The sequence below is a fragment of the Selaginella moellendorffii genome, unplaced genomic scaffold, assembly GCF_000143415.4.
Source record: "Selaginella moellendorffii unplaced genomic scaffold, v1.0 SELMOscaffold_0, whole genome shotgun sequence".
Classification (NCBI taxonomy): Eukaryota; Viridiplantae; Streptophyta; class Lycopodiopsida; order Selaginellales; family Selaginellaceae; genus Selaginella; species Selaginella moellendorffii.
Window position 1 is genome coordinate 923,082 of NW_003314261.1, and position 22,083 is coordinate 945,164.

Genomic DNA, 22,083 nt, shown 5'->3' on the forward strand with positions numbered 1-22,083 from the left:
CGTGCCAGAGCGCCACGTAACACTGTGTCACATTTTTATTTCTAGGGTTTGAGAGGAGGACGAAGATTATCGGCTTGTAGCGATGCAGCTGGGAGGATTAGTAGCGTCCGCCGGGATCAACATCGGCCTCGCGGTGATCTTCTACTCGCTCTACTCGATCTTCCGCAAGCAGCGCACGAATGTCAATGTGTATTTCCCGAGGTATGTGCTGCGCCAGAAGAATGTGTTCAAGACGGATCGATTCAAGCTCGCGAGCCTCGTTCCATCAGCTGGATGGATCCAGCGAGCTCTCCAGCCATCGGAAGAAGAGATTATCGCGTCGTGTGGCCTGGATGCGGCTGTGCTTCTCCGGATTTTCATCTTCAGGTTGGATCCTTTCCAATTGATCGTTCTTTTCTCTTACTTTTCTTCCTCCAGCATGAGATTCTTCGCGATTTGCACGCTCATCGGCGTTGGAATTCTAGCACCGCTGAATTACACCGACAACCAGGTGTCACACGCTTCTCAGATTGGGCTTCTCTTCGATAGTTTGGATTTATTCACGATTTCCAACATAAGTAACGGCTCAAATCGGTATGTTTGTTTTCTCAGCGATTAGATTCGATCATACCCTTTCCTTGAAGAAAATCTTTTTTCTCTTTCTTCGTAGGCTCTGGATTCATCTGGCTGCGCTATATGTGATCTCATTCTCGGCTTATTGGCTTCTACACATGGTCTGTGTTTCCGGAATATTTCTTTCGCTTTGCTTGAAATTCAAGCTTTTGTTTGGTTTCCAGGAATACAAGCACGTTACTCAGAAGCGGCTGGAGGTTTTAAGTACCGCTCGGCCTCAACCGGATCAGTACACTGTTCTTGTTCGCTCTATACCTCGAGAGAGCCAGGAAGAAAGCTACAGTGCTTCCATCGATCGGTTTTTTAGTCAGTATCATCCGCACACTTACTTGTCCCACCAAATGGTTATTCGCGATTGGAGAGTGGTGCGCAAGAAGGTTTGTGCTCTTTATCTTTTCTTGTTTCTTGTTACTGACTTACTTTTGCAGCAAACGCTTGAGTCGCTCGTAAAGGAAATTGAGAGATTGAAGCAGATTGCTCCCCATGAAAGGCCAACTTGTCGAGACGGGTGGCTGGGACTATTTGGTTCAAAGGTCGACCAGCTTGAGTTTAAGTCCCGAAAGTTTGAGGAACTCTTCGACGACTTTAGAGAGGGCCAACGAGAGCTTCAAAACAACGGCGAGGTGACCTTAGATCCTTAAAGTTAGAAGTTACATCGTTTGTTTTGTTTTTTCTTTTACAGGCAGAACTTCCTAGTGCGTTTGTTTCGTTCAAGAGCCGATGGGGCGCTGCTATGGCCGCACAGACGCAGCAAGCAGAAAATCCAATGGCCTGGGTTACGGATTGGGCTCCAGAACCCAGGGATGTCTACTGGCCAAACTTATCTATCCCTCTCCTCTTGTCAAAGCTCTATGCAATCGGAGTATGGGTCGCGGTGTTCGCTATCATCCTCACTTTCGTCATCCCTGTGGGTCTCGTTCAAACTATCGCTCAGCTGGAAAATCTCAGGAAGTGGTTCCCTGCCATCAAAATTGTCTTGAAGATGTAAGTCTTATTTGAGTTTTTCGTTCATCACTTGTTGGTATTGACATCGCCCTTTTGCTGCAGTCCTGGTATTAAGTCGGTTATTACTGGTTACCTTCCAAGTGTGCTACTTAGTCTACTGCTCTACATTGTTCCGTCACTTATGCTGTTTCTCTCAAAGGTCGAAGGACACGTTTCTCGAAGTACTCAGGAAAGAGAAGCGGCACGGAAAGTCTTCTTTTTCCTGGTTGGCAACGTCTTCTTCATCTCGTCATTGTCGGGATCTCTGATCGATCAACTTTACGCTGGCTTCTCGGAGCCGAAGAACATTCCAAACCAGTTGGCCATCTATGTGCCGAGACAAGTAAGCCGCAACTTACATTGTTCTGTACTTTCCGCTTATTTGCATTTCATTGCAGTCCACTTTCTTCATCACCTACATTCTTACTACGGGTTGGACTGGGTTTTCAACGGAAATTCTACAGCTTGGCATTTTCCTCCTCAACTTCATCAAAGTACGAATCCTTGGCAAGACCACATTCGACGAGACAGACACTATTTCATTACCATATTATCGTGCTCTCCCAAGCGTGCTACTATTCATATTGCTGGGCCTCATGTACGCGGTCCTGGCACCGTTGCTACTCCCGTTTTTGTTGATTTACCTCGTGTTTGGATACATTGTTTATCGCAACCAGGTACTGTTGATCAAACGTGACGATGTTTTCTTCCTCTGACGAAGTTCTTTGTGCTTGTCGCAGGTTTTGTTCGTCTATGAGCCTTCCTATGAAACAAGTGGACAGTTCTGGCCGCACGTCCATAGCAGCGTCATATTTGCGCTGGTGTTGATGCAAATCACTTTCATTGGCGTCTTCGGGGTCAAACAAAAGCCCAATGCATCCATTCTCACCATTTTTCTTCCGTTTATCACTCTCTTCTTCGACAACTATTGCAAAAGCCGGTTCGTGCCGATCTTCGCAAACCTTTCTATGGAGGTACGTATGCACGAAACGTTCTTTCCAGCACTTATTGATATCACTTGATATATTCCAGACCACAATGAAGAAGGATACTGAAGATGAGAAAAGCGGCGCAAAAGATGAGCTACTTCAGTGCATACAGGGATCTTACAAGCATCCCGCTCTACAATCACTGGATCTCCGGAAAAGCGATGCTGATGACAACACCGATCTTCTCCTCCCGGAAACCCCAGTTTAAAGCAGGAGCAATGAACACTTCTCATCGTCATTCTGCGGAAACTTAACATCAAGTCTGCGTGTAGGTCCGGAAGCGTGTGCCAATCTTTTGGAAGATAGTCAGCCGAAGGTTACGTCCTCGTAAGTTTTTTGGTTTTCAGTTGGTCGTCGTCGTCGTCGACTTGTACAGGTGATCGATCGATCGATCAGTGTTCTCGTTGTGTAAGTTGTATTCACAGGTCCTCAGTTTCGCTACCACCATCGCGAGTTTCTTGTATCATCGAAGATCTTTCGGGGCACGTCCTCCTGTTGTGCCCGTAAGTTTTACATATACTGCATTTGTTTGCCGAGCTCTTGTCGAGTATCTGTGGACAAGTCCGAGCGTTGTGATCTGTCCCATTGCAGGTCGTGCACTTGTATGGAGCTCGGCCAATGTGCCGCCGATCGCTTCGAGGACAGGAGTTTGCTCGGTGTCCAACGATTCCACATTCGCTGCATCGCGATTCTGCGCGACTCGGCCGTGGCCGTGACTCTGTGGAGCTCGGGCAGAAGCTCTTTCGATGGCCCTCCTCTCCACAAGCTCGGCAGTAATACTTCACGCCTGCATTGTGATACATTGCGTCAGGAACCTTGTGGAGAGTACGTTGCTGGTACCTTTCATGCGTAAACTTTGTTTGATTCTATTCTCGGGGTTCGTGAAGTACGCTATCAGCTTAGTCGAGATGTTCTTCCTCGATTCATCCGTTCCTTTCGCTTTCTACGCACAACAGTAAGCTCCTTGCGTTGAAAAACTCTCATACCTGAATCGCAGCTACTCTTTCAGCGTGCAAAACTGGATCTTCGTGTAGTTTCCTCATGCGACTGCTTATTGAGCCAGTCCGCCTTTCGAAGTCCTACGAGAGAAAATGTGAGTCTCGACGATGGTACTTACGATGGTATTTCCAACCTTTAGCGCATGGCTGATCTTGGTCCGGGTTGCTGCGGTAACAGGACCATATACACGCTTGGTGGCGACAGCTGCTGGAATGCTCATGTTTTCGATGGCTTCGTCGTCCTTCACGGTGATGGAAGAGCTGCTTGACAACGACCAACGTTAGGCCCAGTCGCGGACAAACTGTTAATCGAAAAACCAGCCATCGCAATTTCCAAAAACCTTCCCAGACAAGCAGGAGGTCAGCATCCGAGAGAGCAGTCTAGAAAACCATCTATGCGCCGAGAAGAGAAAAAGAAAGAGAGAGATAGAGAGACAAGAAAAAAATGGAGCGAAGGAACTTACACTGAATGGAGCTTCTCCCAAAACTCTTCGTGCATGTAGACCGATCTTCCTCGCACGACTCGATCGCCTTGACACTGCTGGCATTTCATAATCCCCTGGGAGGAACTCCATGAAAGAAGATAAGATGAGATCTTAGAACAAGCTGTATACCTTTCCAGCGCATTCCACACAGGAGGAGCACGGGCTGCCGAGATCGCACTCCTGGCAGTAAAGATACCCTCGTCCTCGGCAATCGGCACAAGGCAGCTCTTTGCCGTTCCTGACAACACAGCGATCGATCGATTTCTTAGAATATTTCGAGCGATATTTCCTACCTCGAGGGCGTGAAACCAAAGCTCCGGAGGAATGCCGCCGACGATCCGACCAAGTTATAGTCAAGAAACCTGAGATCTCCCCTGCAGCACGTCCATCGCGGCGCAATACTGCTCTTGATCGCTCGCGGCTGAATGGTGGAGCTTGCTACCACCGCCGATGAGCTCAGGCACCATACGCGCATCGCTGATCGGGAAGAGAGAGCGCAGAGAATGTAGCTAGGGCAAGCGATCGATCAAAGAATCCACCATAGCTAAAGAGAGAATGATCGATCGCCCGGCGCGTAAGTCCATATCCAGCCGTTGACGTGCCAGCGGCTAGGATGCTGCCAGAGGCTTGCCACGTTTCTACACGAAGTTAGGGTTGGCGCCGTTTAGAAGCATTTCAAACTGGAAGCTTTTGGCTATGGATGACGCTAAGCGCGCAGTGAAGCACGGGTATGTCCATTCGATTCTTCGATCAAACGCTGCAATGCTGGGGGAAATTTGTGAGTAACGGGAGGTTTTGATTCAATCTAGAGCCGAGAGTGTCGCCGAGGGGGCCGAGAACGCGGCCCAGGATGTCAAGGAGGCTTTTGGAGCGTCCCAGCCTGGATTGTCGACGCATGCTCCTCAGGAAGTCCAGCAGCAGCAGGGATCTGGATGGTTCCAGAAGGGATTTCTACTGCCAGAGGACGAGAGGGCTGAGGATTCCAGTCACGGGCAGCAGAAGATCGATGAATCGAAGCACAGGATCGATGAAGCCAAGCACAAGACCGAGGAACATGGCAAGGGTTTGCTCGGTGCGCTGGGAGAAATCGCCACGAATATCAAGAACGCTGTCGGGGGCGTCACAGAGGACGCCAAGGAACAGGGACGTCATATGGCGGACAGCGCTCGAGAGACTGCTGGGGAATACCAAGGAAAAAGCGAGGATCAAACTGACCGAGCCAGAGAAAGAGCGGACGACACGAAAAAATCCGCTAGAGAGACCAAAGACGATATCAAGGATCGAGCTGGCAAGACAGTGGACGATACAAAGAGGTCCGCGAGAGAAACCAAGGATGAGATGACTGACAAAGCCAAGAGAACCACCGATGAAACAAAGAAGTCTGCGAGAGAAACCAAGGACGAGGTGACAGACAGAGCGAAGAGGACCACCGATGAAACAAAGAAGTCCGCCAGAGAAACCAAGGACGAGGTGACAGACAAAGCAAAGAGGGTCGCCGATGAAACAAAGATGTCTGCGAGAGAAACCAAGGACGAGGTGAAAGATAGAACTCAGAGAACGGTGGACGATACGAAGAGGTATGTGAGGGAAACCAAGGACGAGGTGACGGACAGAGCTCGGAGTGCTGTGGATGAAACCAAACACAAGGCTGGAGACGCAGCGGACAGAGCTTCGGAGCAAGGCAAAGGCCTGTTTGGAACACTCGGTGAAATGGCTAGTAACTTGAGGAACGCTGTGGCCGGGACTACCGAGGACGTGACGCACGATAGAACCGAGCTGGTTGCCAACAGAGCCGATGAGCTGAAGGAGAAAGGCAAGAATGCGGCGGATGACTCGGTTGACGAGACAAAAGACGAGGCTTCTGAGCGAGGCAATGCTCTCTTGGATCGTGTCAAAGGCACCGCGGAAGACACACGTAACAAGGTGTATGAAACGAAGGATGAGGCTGCAGCAAGAGGGACCCGGGTGGTGGACAAAGTCAAGGATACGGCGGGGATCTTGAAGCAGAAAAGTGAAGACGCTGTCGAAAATGTAAAGCACAAGACCGATGAGACGGCAGATCGAGGCAAAGGTGTACTGAATTACGTCAAGGGTGTTGTCACAACGCCAACAGCCGGAGAGCACCAACAACATCGGCCACAGAAAGCAGAGGCCCCTCAACCACAGCAACGTAACCTTCGAGAAAAATACGAGGAGGCAAAGAGCAAAGCCAGAGACAATGCCGAGAAAGTGAAGGAAAACACCAAGCAACGCATGGAGGCGGCGACTGAAGCTGGCAGGGGGATCCTGGACGCAATCGGGGATGTGGCTTCCGAGTTCACGGACGTATTACAGGGATCGACTCGTCATGTACAGTCCGTGTCGGCTCGTGAGGTTGACGCACAGCGCGCAATGTCGGCAGCTCAAGGCAGAACGCAAGTGCCTCCCAATCTCGCCAAACTCAACGACGCTGCCCGCGAGGAGACCGAGCGGATTGTAGCTGAGCAAAAAGCGCTGGATGATGCTGCTGCCACCGCATCGTCTTCACCACCACCAACTAAAGAGCAGGACAAGAGCGTCATTGAATCCGTGGCTGAGTGGGTCGTGGACAGGAAGCAGCAGCTTACAGACGAGATGACACAGCGCGTAGTCGAAGCAGAGAAAGCCAAGCAGGACGAGGAGAGGAACAAGCGCTAGCTTGGAGCGTGTACCTGGTAAAACTTTGTCGTTCACTTCACTGTTTTATTTACTTGTTCTGATTGCTACTTCCAGGATCACAGTACAAGACCTTGCTTCTGTCAATGCTTTGGGAGGAGCATGTACTCTGGCTTGGAGTCGTGGTTGATAAACATGTAAGCCTTTCCAGTTGGACCCTTCTTCACCACCTCTTGAACGTAGTCTCCGAATTTGACAGGCTTGTAGAGCTGGGGGTGGTCCTCGTCGATGAGTTCCGGAGCAGGGGCGACTGTCGAATCGAACAAGCAGCTGTAGTTGGAAGCGATGGACATCCTGGGACGTGATGCGTTCACTTTCACGCGATGGATGACGCTCTGGTACCTCCCGTTGCTCATCAGCTGGGCGTTCATCACAACACGAGTAAGTTTGGAGACGGACAGAGCAGAACAGGAAGAACTTTACCTCGAGGAGATCACTGATGTTGATGGTGATTGCTCCCGGGATGGGCTCGACGACCACCCAGGTGTTGTTCTGGAGAACTTGGAGGCCGGGAATGCCATCTTGAAGCAGCAATGTGAGTCCTCCAAAGTCGGAATGGGGCTCGATGCCGAGCACCTTGTCAGGCTCTGGACAACCGGGATAGTAGTTCGTCAGGATAGATTGGTTGGGAACTCCAAAGCGTTTCTCGAAGTAGTCTGTAGGGAGACCAACGCCTTCGGACAGGAATCCCAGGATTTTCCTCGTGAGCATCAGGAAGTCATCAGAGAGACCGGACATCACTTCTCTGGAAAGTTAGCAATCGCAGAGTTTAAAGACGAACAAATGGAAGAACAGGGGCTTCATAATGGACCACCTTTCAGAGACGAAGAAATGGAAGAACAGGGAAGCTAGCTTACTTGTATTGCAGTGGCTGCGCGGGCCAGCTATCCAAGTTCCTCTTTGGAGACGTGCACAGGAAAAAGTAGTCCCTCCATAGCTGGACAGCGTCGGCAGCATTGGAGATCTTACTTCCATAGCCATCGCTCTTGAAGCCATACTCCTTGGCGGCATACTTGAGTTTCTCCTCCTTGGGCAGCTCGAAGAACTCCCTCGACACCTTCTGCGGCTTGGTGACATCAATGCCGTGGTTGATGACCTGGAAGAATCCCCACTCGCTGCTGGCACTTGCGATCTCGCGCACCACTCTCTCATGCTGCTCGGGGCTGAGATTGAAGTCACAGAGATCAACCACGGGTACCGACTTCCCAGGCTCGTGGGTCACCACTGGGACCTTGTCCTCGGGAGCTATGTAGTTCTTGGGGACCGCTTTCAATGATTTGCTGAGCTCTTGGACTGGAACAAACTCCGCGCCCATTGCAAAGATCTCTCCTTTCGTCATTTTAGATGCTCGCACCCTTTTAGTAGCGAAACAATTGGAGCGGGATCTATCCACGTATCCCGGTGGTGTGGGTGTTGACTAGCTACCAGTCAACTCGATGCTTGACTTTTTTCTGTCCTTGAGATTTGGGTATCATTGACGTTCCAAAGTTTGACAAAAAGATCTATTGCGTTTTTCATAATGTAGCTGCCCTCAATAATTATTTCTTTGTTCTGATTGATACTTCCAGGATCACAGTAGAAAACCTTGCTTCTCTCAATGCTTTTGGAAGAGCATGTACTCCGGCTTGGAGTCGTGGTTGATAAGCATGTAAGACTTTCCAGTTGGACCCTTCTTCACCACCTCCTGAACGTAGTCTCCGAATTTGACAGGCTTGTAGAGCTGGGGGTGCTCCTCGTCGATGAGTTCCGGAGCAGGGGCAACACCGGAATCGAACGAGCAGCTGTAGTTGCAAGCAATGGACATCCTGGGACGCGACGCGTTCACTTGCACGCGATGGATGACACTCCGGTACCTCCCGTTGCTCATCAACTGGGAGTTCATCATAAACACAAGTGCAAAACAGGAAGAACGTTTACCTCAAGGAGATCACTGATGTTGATGGTGATTGCTCCCGGGATGGGCTCGACGACCACCCAGGTGTTGTTCTTGAGAACTTGGAGGCCGGGAACACCATCTTGAAGCAGCAACGTAAGTCCTCCAAAGTCGGAGTGGGGCATGAAGCCGAGCACCTTGTCAGGCTCTGGACAACCGGGATAGTAGTTCGTCAGGATGGATTGGTTGGGAATTCCGAAGCACTTCTCGAAGTAGTCAGTAGGGAGGCCTACACCTTCGGACAGGAATCCCAGGACTTTCTTTGCGAGCATCAGGAAGTCATCAGCGAGACCGGACATCGCTTCTCTGGAAAGTTAGCAATCACGGGGTTTAGAAACGAAGAACTGGAAGAACAGGGAAATTTTCACGAGACAAAGAAATGGAAGAACAGGGAAGCTGACTTACTTGTATTCCGGTGGCTGTGCGGGCCAGTTATCCAAGTTTCTCTTTGGAGACGTGCACAGGAAAAGGAAGTCCCTCCATAGTTGGACAGCATCGTCGGCGTTGGAGATCTTACTTCCATAGCCATCGCTCTTGAAGCCATACTCCTTGGCAGCGTACTTGAGCTTCTCCTCCTTTGGCAGCTCGAAGAAATCCCTCGATGCCTTCTGCGGCTTGGCAACATCGATGCCGTGGTTAATCACCTGGAAGAAGCCCCACTCGCTGCTGGCAGTTGCGATCTCGTGGACCACTCTCTCATGCTGCTCGGGGCTGAGATCAAAGTCACAGAGATCAACCACCGGGACGGACTTTCCAGGCTCGTTCACCACCGGGATCTTGTCCTCGGGAGCTATGTAGTTCTTGGGGACCTCTTTCAAGGATTTGCCGAGCTCCTGGACTGGAACAAACTCCGCAACCATTGCAAAGACCTCTCTTTTCTTTTCTTTTCTTTTTTTCCTGCTTTTAATGGCACCTTTATACATTTGGAGCGGGATATATCAACGTGTCCCGATGGTCGCCAGTGCTTGAGTGTTGGGTGTTCACTAGCTAACCTTCTCAGTCAACTCGATGCTTCACTTTTTTCTAACAAAGAGCGTGGTTCTCCTTAAGATTTGTGTTGACAAAAATATAATCTCGCGTCCAACGGTCTTTGTTCTTATTACTGTATGGCCCAGCAAATGGAAAAACTTGTATATACAGAAATGTTCAAGCTAGTCAATAATATCATTCTAAATAGTGATATATTCCAATAAATTTAAGTCTAAAGGCCGTCTCACGCAATATCAATTTCTTAAAATGCCATCACCACGAGGTTCCATTCCTAGCCCAGATCCTCATGCTGAGCTTGCTCAAATCCTTAGTGCCAAATTCCCAGATGCACAAAAGAGAATACTTAAGCATTTCGTCAATGCAGAAAAACATCCAATTAAGACTTATGTTTGTGATCCCAAATCAAGAGCAACAAAATGCCCTTCTGACCCCACATCATTCTTGTTTATCCCTTGCAAAGCCCTTGGCTCCAGTCTCTCGTCATTCCTAGCACGTATACCCTGTCTCCACCACTCATGTCCAAAGCGGTCTCATGCAACTGTACTCAGTGCACCTTGAGTTTGTAAGCAGGATAAAAAGAACCTTGAGTTTACAAAGGCTTAAAGGTTAGAAAGAATCAATTGTTAAAAGTTCTAGGTATCTCTTGCAAGCGAAGCCACTTTGAGAAGATCTTCATCACCAGTACACATTCAAAGAGCAGGAATTTCCAAGAAATCTCTTGGTGTTCATGGACCCCGCAAGGCCTGCAACTGCTGAGATACAGCCACCTGCACGGGATAAAGGACAAACATCATAGCAATGGCTGTTGCAATTTCTTCCTCTACCAGCACCCAGTCAGCGCCTGTACTTTGGCCAAGCCGTTCAGCTCGCTCCGCTTATTAAGCAGGAGAATTCAAGAGATAAAGAGGACAAACATACCTTGGCACGCAGCGCCACGGCAGCGTCTTCTTCTTGATCGAGCTGATCCTTACATGAAGACCTTGCACACTCCAGGCTTTCTGTCATTGACAACCTACTTTTACCCACATGCATGCATTTGCTCTAGTTCTTGCGCCGGTAGATGTCTGTGCGGCCGAGCTAAACAAGGCCCCAAACATGAACCCCCTCTGATGGCGCAATTGGCCAGATCAATTTCCGCCACCACTTGTTATATATTGTGGATATTTAACTTTTTTAGTTTAAACACTAGTTTAAGAGAGTATTAACTAAGCATCAATGCCTTTTGATTTAAAAAATTAACTTAAGAAAGTTCAGATAGATAGATAGATATGTTTTAAGTCACCACAACACCCATCAGGCATGGGACCAAATTAAAATTTCCTAATTTTTTTCTAAGCTAAAGTGATAAGTCACTCTATGATACAGTGATAGGGGTTAAAAGAAAATCAGTAATTAAGTTTAGACATTATTAAAATAAATGTAAAAGCAAATAAAAAATTATGTGTTGCGCATTGCATGGGAAGTTTGCTCAGTGCTAATCTTATTTTATTTTTTTATTTAATAATCCAGAAGTTTATAATTATAAACATGTCTATAAATTATAAATACAAGATTAATCTAAATGAATAACAACCGCTAGATGGCACCACACACACACAATATTTTTATATATTATTTAGAATTTATAAGTTTTTTTATTTAATGTCAATTAGAGTCTTTTAAGAAGAAAAAAAACCATCCAATCTAATTATATTATTTTCTTTTAATTTAATAGTGTTTGGCTCACAGCAATTCACAGTGGACCTCCCTTGATTCAGGGTGCTTACATTGCACTGGGCAACTCTCCCTAGAGCTACATCATACCACCAAAGTTGTATGCATAAATGAAATTTACAATATTCTATAAAGATGATTGCGTTTGAAAAAAATGTAAGAGAATAGGGATCTTTAAATGGTAATGTAAGAGAATATTTGGAAGATCCTTTTAGGGCTTGGCCAGGCGATGGCGGGCAAGCAGCCGAGCTTATGGTGGGGGTGCCTGGTGTCCGAGCTCGGCGCGGTGGGGGCGGGCAAGCCGGGATGGCTGGATGACGCCGCTCTCGTCGCGGCCATGGGTCGAGATCTGGTCGCCATTGCCAGGCAGCGATCGCTCGTTGTCACGCCCTGGAGTGGCGCTCACAGCTCCGCGCCTCGCGCATCAGGTTTCTCGATCGATTCCATCCCAGCCGCTACCGGGGCCGATCCCTCGTATCGAATCACCGCACTGGAGTGGCTCTTTTGGGAGGGATGGTCGGTTCTCGCCGTCGGTACGTCGTTGGGCATTCTTTGCTTCTACTCGGAGATTGGAGATCTCCTTATCAAACAGGTTTGCGAGCAAGGAAAAAAAAGCTTCTTTTTGAAGGGAAAATGGATTTTTTTCTTCCAGAGCTTCAATGTTGGATCGATTTGCAACTTACACGTGAGGTGCAACCAGAACAAGCGTGTTACTGCCGAGGAGCTCTCTGTTGCTTTCCAGAGCTCCATTGCGAGAATCGACGCCTTAGATCTCCAGGTAAGAACTCCAGGTTTTTTTTTTTTTGTTTCCGAGCCATGCTTGTCTTTTTTTTTTTGCTTTTAAACCCAGTCACAACTACGCAGACGATTGCTTGAAGTTGCGAGAAACTCCACGCTCGAGCGCCAGTTGATCGCGGCAGAATCGACGAAGCTTTCGTATCAGGTGTGGAGTGTCAAGTCTTCGGGAAGTAGCATTTGCGTGGATGCCGCGATAACTGGCGTGCTTCCGCCAGCTCTCTTTGAGCAACAGGTTGGGAAACGCAGACACTCCTCGAGCATTTGTCGCAGCTTCGACTGATACCAAGTTTTAAAAGCAGTTCTTTCTTGCAGTCGAGAGAGCGCTACTTTTGTGCCGTCACCATTGGATCGGACAGCACACTGGCTGCTTTCAGGTTTGTCTTCTTTCTTCACTCTCTCGGATTTTAAACTTGTTCCATTTCAGGCTTTCAGAAGATCGAAGGAAGTCACTGACCGAGCTACTGTTTAACAAGGTTGTTCCGGCGACGGTCTCTAGGATAACTTCTTTCGCCAAAGCGTTTCGACGCAACAGCGAGCCTGTCCAAGAAGCTAGACCGGCAGAGGTGAAAGCCCAAGAGTTCTCCAGAGGTAATAGCGATCGCTGCAAAAACGTAGACCACCTTGAGCTTTTTGTTTTTTCTCCAGCCTCGCTCATCACAGCTCTGAAAGATTCCCCGCGCAAGGGCGAAAGTTTGGCGTTGTCTCCAACTTGTTCACTGGCTGCTGTGACCGATTCCTTGGGACGAGTTCTTCTCGTCGACGTACATGCTCTCGTCGTGGTTCGTCTATGGAAGGTAATGGACGTTCTGTACGTGGATGATCTCATAGCGATTGTTTGGCAGGGATATCGTGATGCTCACTGTAAGTTCCTCGAGGCACCACTGAATGGCTCGTCCGGACTCCAGCACAGGAGCTCTTGCGTGAAGGAAGACTTTTCTCTCTGTCTCGCGATTCATGCTCCTCGTAGAGCTGTAGTGGAGGTAAGCAAAAACAAAACTTTCCTTCTCAGAGCTCACAAATCTTTGCGATTTTTTCCAGGTATGGCAGCTGCGAAATGGTCCTCGTTTATCAGTGATCCACTGCTCCGAGAGCTGCCGGTTGCTACAACCCCCGAGCCAGTTCTGGTCGAGCGATCGAAACGATCACGAGGAAGAAAGCTACTCGCCCAAGCTCGTGTTCTTGCTCAAGGGAGACTCTGGCTTGCTTTCTCTCATCAATCCCTTCATGGATCAGTGAAGAAGAAACCGTATATTCTTTTTGTGTAGAACGATTTGTACAGGACAAACACTATATATTCTTTTTGAATATGATCGATCGATCGCAATCTCTACTTTAGAACTTTGTCTGCCAAATCTTTATGACGAGAAAACACAACACAACGAAGTACTCGTTAAAAAACTAGGGTTCTTCATTCTTTTAGGTGGATGATGGGAACTTGGTGAGGTGAGCAGTCAATTCGGTGGACGCCGCGTCGATTCCACTCCTCACATCGATCGAAAAAAAAACGCCGAGTGCAATTCACCAGAATGGACAGCAATGCAGCACCTGCAGTAGCTGGAATGGAGCAAGAAATTTGCTTCTCTGTGTCAGATCGCGCAGGGAAAATGGGGGATTCTCGGCTCAGGAGGGAGCGAGGATGATCCCGATCGGCGAGGACGGCGGCAAGCCGATGGGATTGAAATCCTCCTCCGCGGCGACGGCAGTGGATCAAGGCAGGGGAAATCTCCTCAAGTACCTGTGCTGCTCGGGCTTGATCGCGCTCGTCCCCATCGCGATCGTCAATTGCTACGTCTTCCTCGTCTATTCCTCCCTCATCGATCAGGAAGCGGTGCTCTACTCGCTCCATTCCGCGTCGCTCGGCGCAAATATTTCCACTCGAGGTAGAATATTTTCTTGTTCTTGGTGTTCTTGGTGTTCTTGATCTTGATTGGCGATCCATGGCGCCACAGATTGCGATCTCTCCAAGGGCAAGTGGATCCCCGACGCTGCGCCGCCGCTCTACACCAACGAGACCTGCCGCTACATCCAGGGCCATCAGAACTGCCTCAAGAACGGCCGGCCGGATCGAGGATTTCTCGCCTGGCGATGGCGCCCGGACGAATGCGATCTCCCGCGCTTCGATCCCGCCCTGTTCTTGCGCGCCATGAGGAACAAGAGGATGATCTTCTTCGGCGACTCCATCGCCAGGAATCACATGCAATCGCTACTGTGCGCCATCTCTCAGGTAAGAACACTTCCAATTTCCATCTCTCGATCGATCGGTTTCCAATCGATTCCATTCACGCACAGGTGGAGGAGCCGCGAAATCTCTACCGCGACCCGATCGACAAGGACGTGATCTGGCTCCTGCCCTCCTTCAACTTCACTCTCGCGATCTTCTGGTCGCCATTCCTGGTCAAGCACGAGCAGCGATCCAGCAACGGCAGCACGATCATGCACATCCATCTCGACACCCCGGAGGAGATCTGGATGTCCCGGCTCCACGAATTCCACGCCATCGTCCTCTCCTCGGGGCCCTGGTTCTTCAAGCCCAGCGTCTACTACCGCGGCGGATCCATCGTCGGCTGCCACCACTGCGGCGACGAATCCATCCCGCCGCTCAGCTTCATCGACGCCTACCGGATGGCGCTGGGCGGCGTCTTGGACTCCATCGCCGCGCGCGATGGCTACGCTGGAACCACATTCCTGCGGACCTTCTCGGCGGAGCATTTCGAGAATGGCGAGTGGTGGAATGGCGGGACGTGCAATCGCACGGAGCCATTCCGGAACCAAAGCGCGGTGGAGCTGCCGTGGATGGCGAGCGAGATGCGGCGGATCCAGGTGGAGGAGTTCGATCGCGCCGCGGCCAAGAACCCTAGCAGATCCAAGCTCAAGCTGGTGGACGTGTCCTACAGCGCCTACCTCCGCCCCGATGGCCATCCCGGGGTGTTCCGGAGCTCCAGGACGCTCACGCCTGATGGAAGCGCGGTCCAGAGCGATTGCCTCCACTGGTGCCTGCCCGGGCCGATCGACATGTGGAATGAGATTCTCCTCAAAACGCTGCTCGCCCGGGAGCCCTAAAATTTGCGCAAGAGCCCTAAAAGAATATGCCAAATTGTAAAAGGATGGAAAATAATGGCAAATGAAAATGCAAAACACTCGTTTTTGACCTCCAAGTGTTTTGAGATTGTCTGAGGAGATGAAGACATGATCCAATGTAGCCAACCTGAAGAGGTTAAAGACTTAGCCACAGGTTAGTCTGTGATGTTAGCAAACCAATCCTTTAGCGGTTTGTCTTTGAATCTTAGTGCTTATAAAACCAAACGAGTTCATTGTGACTAATCGATTAGGATGAGATTTATTTATAAAACCGATGAGTTCATAATCATCGTGACGAATCGATTTCTTTTCCAGCAGCACGCGAGAGGCAAAAGTTATCTGAAACACGCAATCCGAAACAAAGCCGTGACTTTCTACTTGTTGCCTTTGCGTGCCTACGTACCTAATGTCTGCTAAGGAATAGAAAACACAGATCCGAGGCCTCACAAATCCCTGTTGCCGCTGTCTTGATCAAGATTAGGATCGATCTGCTGATGGATCGGGCTAGCGACCGCACCAGAAACGTAGAAACAGGGAGGAGATTGGCTGTTAATCGCTGGAAAAATCATTCTGGGTTGCTGCTTCATCTGATCCAGATGAGCTGCGCTGAACTGCCGCCGCATAGCAGGAACTGTGGCTTGCTGCTGCTGCTGCTGGTCCATTTGATCGAGATGAGCAGCACTGAACTGCCGCCGCATGATCAGAGGCTGCTGCTGGACTTGGAATTCAATATGCTGTGGCTGCTGCTGCTGCATCTGATCTAGATCAGTGGCACTGAGCTGCCTTCGCATGACTTTCTGCTGCTGCTGGTTCTGGTGGTGCTGCTTGATGGGGTCTGACCCCGTCCGTTGGATCTTCATGTGGTGATTTACGTGCACTGGCTGTTGGATCATGTATTGCACTGGCTGCTGCAAGTAAACCATGTTTCCTTCAGTGAAATAGGATTGCTGCTGGTGATGGGCCAAGAAATTTTGATGGTGGGGTTGGTGTGAGAAATTAATGGGAAGTTCTTGCCTCATTACACCAATCCTCTGCTCTCCTAGATTTTTTTGAAATATGGATGATTGCTGGAATGCTTTCTTGGATTCATTCATTTTGCCTGGCTTCTCTTCCAAATCTCCCAGTTTCATCTCCTGTGGATTAGGGCTGACCTGGCCACACGGTGACGACGTGGACGGTCCGGTCATCTTCTCGAGCGGCAAAATTTGCAAAATATTTTGGGGGACGATCGGGTTTTGCGCGATGCTGATGGGATCGATCGCGATGGCAGGAGCTGGGAATGGCGGAACCGGCCTAGGTCTTGGAGTGGTGGAGCTAGCAAAGAGGTAATCTGGGAGCTGCTCTTCATGGATGATCCCGTTGTTGTTTAGCGCGTCTAGGAAGCTCTGCTCGCTCGATGCGGCGCTAGGGATGTGACCGGCAGGGATCGTTGGGAAGAGGAACAGGCGGAGCTTGGAAGGGGAATCCCTGGCGTCAAGGCGTTCGTATTCTTCCAGCATCGCTTCCAGGTCGTCGTCGCAGAAGATCGAGACGAGCGCGTCGAAATCCTCGTAAGGGAGCTTGTATTTGGGGAGAACGCTGCGGCCGCCACAGATCTTGGAGAGCTTGGCGCGGAAATCCGCGTAGGAGATGGTCCGGGGGACGACGAAGATCCGCGTGTCGCCGCCGATGTAGCGGAGCTGGGAGTCGTGTGGGCTCATCACGATCCGGCCGCCATAGCTACACATGAGCTTCACCCTCGTGCTCTCGTCCTCGGACATCTGGTCTGATCGCGGCGATGAGCACTGGGAATTGGGAAGAAGAAAGTGCGCACCATTCATAGAAATCGAATCCATCTTACAAAGGTGAGTGAAGTTTTTTTTCCTTTGCTCTCTTGTGCTTGGACTAACTAAGCAGGAGATTCTTCTAGTCGAAGTGAAGCTGACGAGCGACGGCGTGACTGACTCTCAAAAGCTAGCAACCATTCTCTTTGAAGCGAAGAACTTTCAGGATGGATGAAACTTGGAACTTCTCTCTCTCTCGCTCGCTCTTGAAATGGTAAAGGGATTTATTGTGGAGGACTGAACTGTTGGAGCTGATAAACGACAGGGCTGCGCAGCTAAATAAAAGGAGGCGATGTTCAACGCAAAACAGGAGCGAGTGGTACCTTGGCTTTTTCGTCTGGTGAAGTTGTGCATTTTCGTCGCATTGCAAAACTCATGTTTCACTCTTGCAGGGCAGGACACAAGGCTTAAATCATCCATGGAAAACTATTATATCCTCGTGTTTTGCAGCTTTGATGCTCGCCGTAAGCTTCTTTAAGTTTTGTCTATGCTTGATATATACTAAATGCTTTTACTTTCAGGCAGAAACACCAGCTGCAACAGTTGCTCACCGGGAGGGCAAACGGCGCCTCTTTTGGGATCTCGCCTGCTCGTTCGCGACGCTGGCAACATCAGTAAAGGGAGCCGCAGATCAAACGCGGGTTTGTTCTTTATAGATCTCTGCAGGTTTTAACATAACTATTTACTCACGGGAGGTGGCATGGAGGACGACGAGCTGTGGGATTTGGTGCTCACCGATGAGAAGGGGCGTATCCATATGGAGCCTCTGGAAATGCCTGCACATCTGGTGGCTATTTCTCTGACTCCACAGGGCAGCACTTCGATCCTTCCTGAAGGTATTAATGTGGAGTTTTCCATGCTTTTTTCTTTCTCTTTCTTGCAAGGAGTGGGCTCCAAGCAATACATATGTCACAGAAGGATCCCACCACTGAGAGACACAATCCAATCGACAGGTACAAACCCGGTTCAGAGACAATGCTAGGCTGATCCGATTCTAGTTGCCTCGGTGGCACTATACTTTCTAGTCCGCGCACATATACGGCCCGCTAGACTTCAGAAGGTTAAGGTGGCGGGTAGCGATTACTACCCTGTTATTCTGTGTTTCCTAAAAGCGGCTTCATTCGAAGATCTTCAGGGTTTGGTGAACAGAAAGATGAAGGCATCGTTTTGCATCGCTTTGCAGTACCACCGAAGATGAACGAAAACGATACACGAAGACGAAGTGTGAGATGCGTTTATTCCACGTCTTAAAAAGAAAGGTTCGTTTAGAGGTTTCCCTTTAAGCTACCTTATAAAAGGTGGTATTGCAAAGCTAAGGTTGTGTTTTCCTTTTCCATGAAGAGGTTATTGCCAGAGGAGATTTCGGAGCTAGTCTTGCTGCGGCTCCCGTTCTCCAGTGTGATCACCTCAAGATTGGTGTGCAAGGAATGGAAATCAATAGTGGATTCACCCAGCTTTACGCGATGCTACAGCGACAACGTGACGATAATCGAGGAAATGGAGAAGAGTGACATCCCAACTTACAGAATAATCGACAGTAGCAACAAGATCATGCTTTGGACGGGCCAAGGATTCTTGAGCATAGGCTCTTACAACCAAGGGTTGATGGTGGCGTACTCTCCAAAGGAAGGCCAGTACTACGTGGGCAATCCATTCTTCAACAAGTGGAAGAAAATCCCAATGCTAGAACACTCCTCCCACCATAGGGTTCGAATCTTTGTCAATCAGGAGAGCTACAAGCTCGTTGCATGGGAAGACCTCGGCTCGGTTCTGACATTTTCTCGAGGTCAAACGTGCTGGTCAAAGACCGAGGGTTCTGGGTTCACTACTGATCCGGTCATGATTGACGATAAGATCTTTGTTGTGGACACTGTCAAGGAGAGATTGATCATGTACACAGAAGGTGGCAGCTTCTCTTACAGGGCTTTGAGAATTGGGTGTAAGTATTCCGCGTATATGAACTTAGATTGCAAGACTTATCTGAGAGCTTGGGAGAGGAAATTATATGCAGTGGTGATAAAAGAGAACGCTCCTTATAGCACGAGGGTCAGGATTTGGGAGATTCCTGACAAGGTGAAACTTGTGAGCGAGATAGTGTTTGATGATGTGGCGGTGGGACTTGCTCTCGAAGTAGGCAGTGGGCAGTACTTAAATTTTTCAACTTCAGATGGCTTTACGTGTTCTTATGATATGAAGGTGAACAACTCTTGGGAGAGTAGAAGATTTCGTGATGTGTCTCCCATGTCAGTCAAATATTATCCAAACTTATGAAATAAGTTCCTTTTTTGTACTTAAACCGATTTAAACCTTGGACCCTACGAAAAAATAACCAAATGCGTTTATAAAGTCAATTTTGTTTCTGAACACGTATCAATTTTTTTCAAAATCGATCTTATCTGAACAGGTATCTTGATACAGACAGAAAACCTTTATTTAAAACCGCTCGTGCTGCTGACAAGCAGCCAACCTGAGAATGCCCCACGATCAAGACTTGAAATGCACTCAAAATCAGGAGAGCCACAAATTTGTTTATGCTTGTGATGATATCAGATTCCTTTGGGCGAAAATTTCCTCCAGTTACAAAAAGAGAGAGAAGACATCCAAAACATGTGCAAACAAAAGCTGGAATTCAAATCAAGCTACAATACGCTTATTCACTTTGTTGTTGTGGCGCGTTTTTGGTGGCTGTGTGTTCCTATGGCGCAGGAGTGTACGGCATCTGCGGCTGTTGCGACACAAGAACCACCCCAGCCTGATCAATGGGTCTCACAAATCCCTGCTGTTGCTGCTGTGCTGCCCTGATCTCAAGACCGGGAGCGAACTGTTGTGGAATAGGAATCGAAACCGGCAGAGGAATCGTCGAGACAGGAATAGGTGCCTGGGCAGGAGAAGAACTGTTCACTGCTGGAAACATCATCCTGGGGATTTGCTGCTGCTGCTGCTGCTGCTTCATTTGATCGACATACGCAGCGCTGAGCTGCCTCTGCATGACTTGCTGCTGCTGCTGCTGCGGCTGCTGCCTCAGAGGGTCTGATCCTCCCCGTTGAATCTGGATGGGAGCCTGCTGCTGGTTTACGTGCACTGGCCGTTGGATGTAGTGCATTGCCTGCTGCTGCTGGTCTGTGAGGAAGTAAACCATGTTGTTCTCAATGATGTAGGGTTGCTGCTGCTGGTTGTAGTAGACAACCTGAGGCTGCTGTTGGTGATGGTGTATGAAGTTCTGCTGCTGAAGTACCTGTTGCTGAAATTCCTGCCTTGTGGCGGCAATCCTGTGCTCGGGCTGCTGCTGCTGCTGCTGCTGCTGGAAAGCAATTGCTTGCTGTAGTTTCATGGACTCGTTCATCCTGGCTAGCTTCTCTTGCTGCTCCAATTCCTGCTGCATTTGCATCTTCCTCTGCTGCTGCTGCTGCTGCTGCTGCTGCTGTTCTTGAGCTTGGGCATCCATCTTTTGCTGCTCCATAAACACATTGAGGCTCATCTCCTTGAGATTGAGGCTGCCCTTCATCGGTAGCGTGTTGTCCTGTGAACTGGACTTAGGGCTGTCGTGGCCAACGACCTTGCTGTCCTCGTCAGCATTGCTCTTCTCGGCTATGGCTGCCGCCTCCGCCTTGACGAGCGTGAGGGCCTCCATTCCTTCCACACCTGGCGATGACGCGGACGAGGGAGCGTCCATAGCGGTGGCAGCGTTGGATTGCTTGTCGACATGGGAGAGTTTCGAATCCTCTGGCGGTAGCCTGGGGCCGGTCTTGGGTTCGAGCTTCTTGGGCGAGCTGTTCTTGTCCTTCTTGGGGCCCCTGGGCGGCAAAATTTGCTGTTGCGAGGAAATATTTTGGGGATTGGGGCTTTGCCCGATCGGTAGCTGCTGCTGGATCGGTGGCGCCCTGGCTTGCTGGATCTGTGGGGTGTAGATGGGATCGGCTGAAGAGATCGCGGTCGAAGGAGCTAGGAATGGCGAAACTGGCCTAGGTTTTGGACCGGCGGCGTCGGCAGCAGCAGGGGGATCGTACTGCCGAGGCTGTGGAGGATTGCTGTCGATCTTTCTTGGATTTGTACAGATCGGGGTGAGCTCGGACTGCATCGCGGAATCGGCTTCCATGATCTTCTTTGCCACTGCCGAGCCGGGGCCATCGGCGGCGGCGATCACCTCTTGCATCGAGATCGATCCAGGCACTTCGAGGCCGAAGAGGAAATCCGGCACGTCTGATACTACTTGCTGCTGGTCGGGCTGCTCGGTCTGCTGGATCGTGTTGTTGAGCACGTCGAGGAAGCTCTGCTCGTTCCTGGAATCAAACCTCAGCGACGACGTGGGGATCTGGCCGGCGATGGCGGCGGCAGTGGAAGGGATCTTTGGGAAGAGGAAGAGGCGGAGCTTGGAAGGGGCCTCTTTGGCATCCAGGCGCTCGTATTCTTCCAGCATCGCCTCCAGATCGTCGTCGCCGATGACCGAGACGAGCGCGTCGAAATCCTCGTAAGGGAGCTTGTACTTGGGGAGGACGCTGCGGCCTCCACAGATCTTGGCGAGCTTGACACAGAAATCCGCGTAGGAGATCGTCCGGGGGACGACGAGGATCCGGGTGTCGCCGCCGATGTAGCGGAGCTGGGAGTCGTGTGGGCGCATCATGATCCGGCCGCCATAGCTACACATGAGCTTCACCTTTGTGGCGGCGCCGTTCTCGTCCTCGGACTTGATGGACATCTGGTCCGACTCGAGCCGCGGCGACGAGCACTGTGACAGATTGGAGAGGAATTGCGAGCCAGTGATCGAATCCATGCTCATCTTGGCCGCTGCTCCTTTACTTGCGCTTCGATCTCAAGCAAAGTACCGGTGAGTCTCTCTTTTTTTTTCTCCTCTAAGAGTCACTCTCTTCAAGTTGCTGGACGACAAAAGAGACTATAATTCTTACTAGATTGTCAGCGATTGAGGAAATGGAAGGCGAGAACAACACGGATCTCTTGACAGCCCCTCGGCCTCTGCGTGGTTTTCAA

At 49.8% G+C, this 22,083-nt stretch overlaps 10 protein-coding genes across 12 annotated transcripts; 5 read left to right on the plus strand and 5 right to left on the minus strand.

Annotated features, from left to right (window-relative positions):
* Window positions 1–37: 37 nt before the first annotated feature.
* LOC9633296 (CSC1-like protein HYP1) lies at window positions 38–5,772 on the plus strand. Of its 3 annotated transcripts, none has more exons than XM_024669973.1 (10): window positions 38–366; window positions 418–573; window positions 650–713; window positions 777–989; window positions 1,041–1,235; window positions 1,295–1,596; window positions 1,660–1,939; window positions 1,995–2,273; window positions 2,337–2,370; window positions 5,664–5,772. In XM_024669973.1, exons 1-10 carry the CDS (start codon window positions 83–85, stop codon window positions 5,672–5,674), a joined length of 1,818 nt encoding a protein of 605 aa, XP_024525741.1. In that variant the 5' UTR covers window positions 38–82; the 3' UTR covers window positions 5,675–5,772. The 3 variants fall into 3 exon arrangements, with proteins under 3 accessions (XP_024525741.1, XP_002960116.1, XP_024525748.1); XM_002960070.2 differs by lacking the exon at window positions 5,664–5,772 and adding an exon at window positions 2,629–3,119 and having other exon boundaries at window positions 40–366; window positions 2,337–2,570; XM_024669980.1 differs by lacking the exon at window positions 5,664–5,772 and adding an exon at window positions 2,629–3,119 and having other exon boundaries at window positions 40–366; window positions 1,295–1,395; window positions 1,876–1,939; window positions 2,337–2,570.
* Window positions 2,662–4,581, minus strand: LOC9633297. Its single transcript, XM_002960727.2, has 7 exons — window positions 4,362–4,581; window positions 4,198–4,306; window positions 4,048–4,142; window positions 3,718–3,844; window positions 3,572–3,664; window positions 3,426–3,528; window positions 2,662–3,372 (listed from the first exon to the last, which is right to left on the minus strand). The coding sequence occupies exons 1-7, from the start codon at window positions 4,541–4,543 to the stop codon at window positions 3,005–3,007; spliced, it is 1,077 nt and encodes a 358-aa protein (XP_002960773.1). The 5' UTR covers window positions 4,544–4,581; the 3' UTR covers window positions 2,662–3,004.
* Window positions 5,671–6,760, plus strand: LOC112344734. The gene has a single exon (XM_024670063.1). The coding sequence runs from the start codon at window positions 5,779–5,781 to the stop codon at window positions 6,742–6,744; it is 966 nt and encodes a 321-aa protein (XP_024525831.1). The 5' UTR covers window positions 5,671–5,778; the 3' UTR covers window positions 6,745–6,760.
* Window positions 6,756–8,215, minus strand: LOC9633298 (flavonol synthase/flavanone 3-hydroxylase). The gene is made up of 3 exons (XM_002960728.2): window positions 7,620–8,215; window positions 7,186–7,507; window positions 6,756–7,121 (listed from the first exon to the last, which is right to left on the minus strand). Exons 1-3 carry the CDS (start codon window positions 8,099–8,101, stop codon window positions 6,846–6,848), a joined length of 1,080 nt encoding a protein of 359 aa, XP_002960774.1. The 5' UTR covers window positions 8,102–8,215; the 3' UTR covers window positions 6,756–6,845.
* Window positions 8,216–8,267: 52 nt separating this feature from the next.
* Window positions 8,268–9,605, minus strand: LOC9663097 (flavonol synthase/flavanone 3-hydroxylase). Its single transcript, XM_002960729.2, has 3 exons — window positions 9,101–9,605; window positions 8,680–9,001; window positions 8,268–8,632 (listed from the first exon to the last, which is right to left on the minus strand). The coding sequence occupies exons 1-3, from the start codon at window positions 9,553–9,555 to the stop codon at window positions 8,357–8,359; spliced, it is 1,053 nt and encodes a 350-aa protein (XP_002960775.2). The 5' UTR covers window positions 9,556–9,605; the 3' UTR covers window positions 8,268–8,356.
* Window positions 9,606–11,621: 2,016 nt separating this feature from the next.
* On the plus strand, window positions 11,622–13,531 carry LOC9633299 (rab3 GTPase-activating protein non-catalytic subunit). Its single transcript, XM_002960072.2, has 8 exons — window positions 11,622–11,990; window positions 12,051–12,176; window positions 12,249–12,428; window positions 12,509–12,570; window positions 12,621–12,784; window positions 12,842–12,990; window positions 13,039–13,176; window positions 13,235–13,531. Exons 1-8 carry the CDS (start codon window positions 11,628–11,630, stop codon window positions 13,430–13,432), a joined length of 1,380 nt encoding a protein of 459 aa, XP_002960118.1. The 5' UTR covers window positions 11,622–11,627; the 3' UTR covers window positions 13,433–13,531.
* A 30-nt stretch (window positions 13,532–13,561) lies between these two features.
* On the plus strand, window positions 13,562–15,348 carry LOC9633300 (protein trichome birefringence-like 25). The gene is made up of 3 exons (XM_002960073.2): window positions 13,562–14,076; window positions 14,146–14,420; window positions 14,486–15,348. The coding sequence occupies exons 1-3, from the start codon at window positions 13,833–13,835 to the stop codon at window positions 15,254–15,256; spliced, it is 1,290 nt and encodes a 429-aa protein (XP_002960119.2). The 5' UTR covers window positions 13,562–13,832; the 3' UTR covers window positions 15,257–15,348.
* Window positions 15,349–15,717: 369 nt separating this feature from the next.
* On the minus strand, window positions 15,718–16,461 carry LOC9663098 (transcription factor SPT20 homolog). Its single transcript, XM_002960730.2, has one exon. The coding sequence runs from the start codon at window positions 16,459–16,461 to the stop codon at window positions 15,718–15,720; it is 744 nt and encodes a 247-aa protein (XP_002960776.2).
* Window positions 16,462–18,030: 1,569 nt separating this feature from the next.
* On the plus strand, window positions 18,031–19,568 carry LOC9663099 (F-box only protein 6). Its single transcript, XM_024676514.1, has 4 exons — window positions 18,031–18,050; window positions 18,096–18,356; window positions 18,439–19,340; window positions 19,502–19,568. The coding sequence occupies exons 2-4, from the start codon at window positions 18,327–18,329 to the stop codon at window positions 19,566–19,568; spliced, it is 999 nt and encodes a 332-aa protein (XP_024532282.1). The 5' UTR covers window positions 18,031–18,050; window positions 18,096–18,326.
* Window positions 19,569–19,792: 224 nt separating this feature from the next.
* Window positions 19,793–21,874, minus strand: LOC112346807 (putative mediator of RNA polymerase II transcription subunit 12). Its single transcript, XM_024676522.1, has 2 exons — window positions 20,564–21,874; window positions 19,793–20,416 (listed from the first exon to the last, which is right to left on the minus strand). Exons 1-2 carry the CDS (start codon window positions 21,872–21,874, stop codon window positions 19,793–19,795), a joined length of 1,935 nt encoding a protein of 644 aa, XP_024532290.1.
* Window positions 21,875–22,083: the final 209 nt, after the last annotated feature.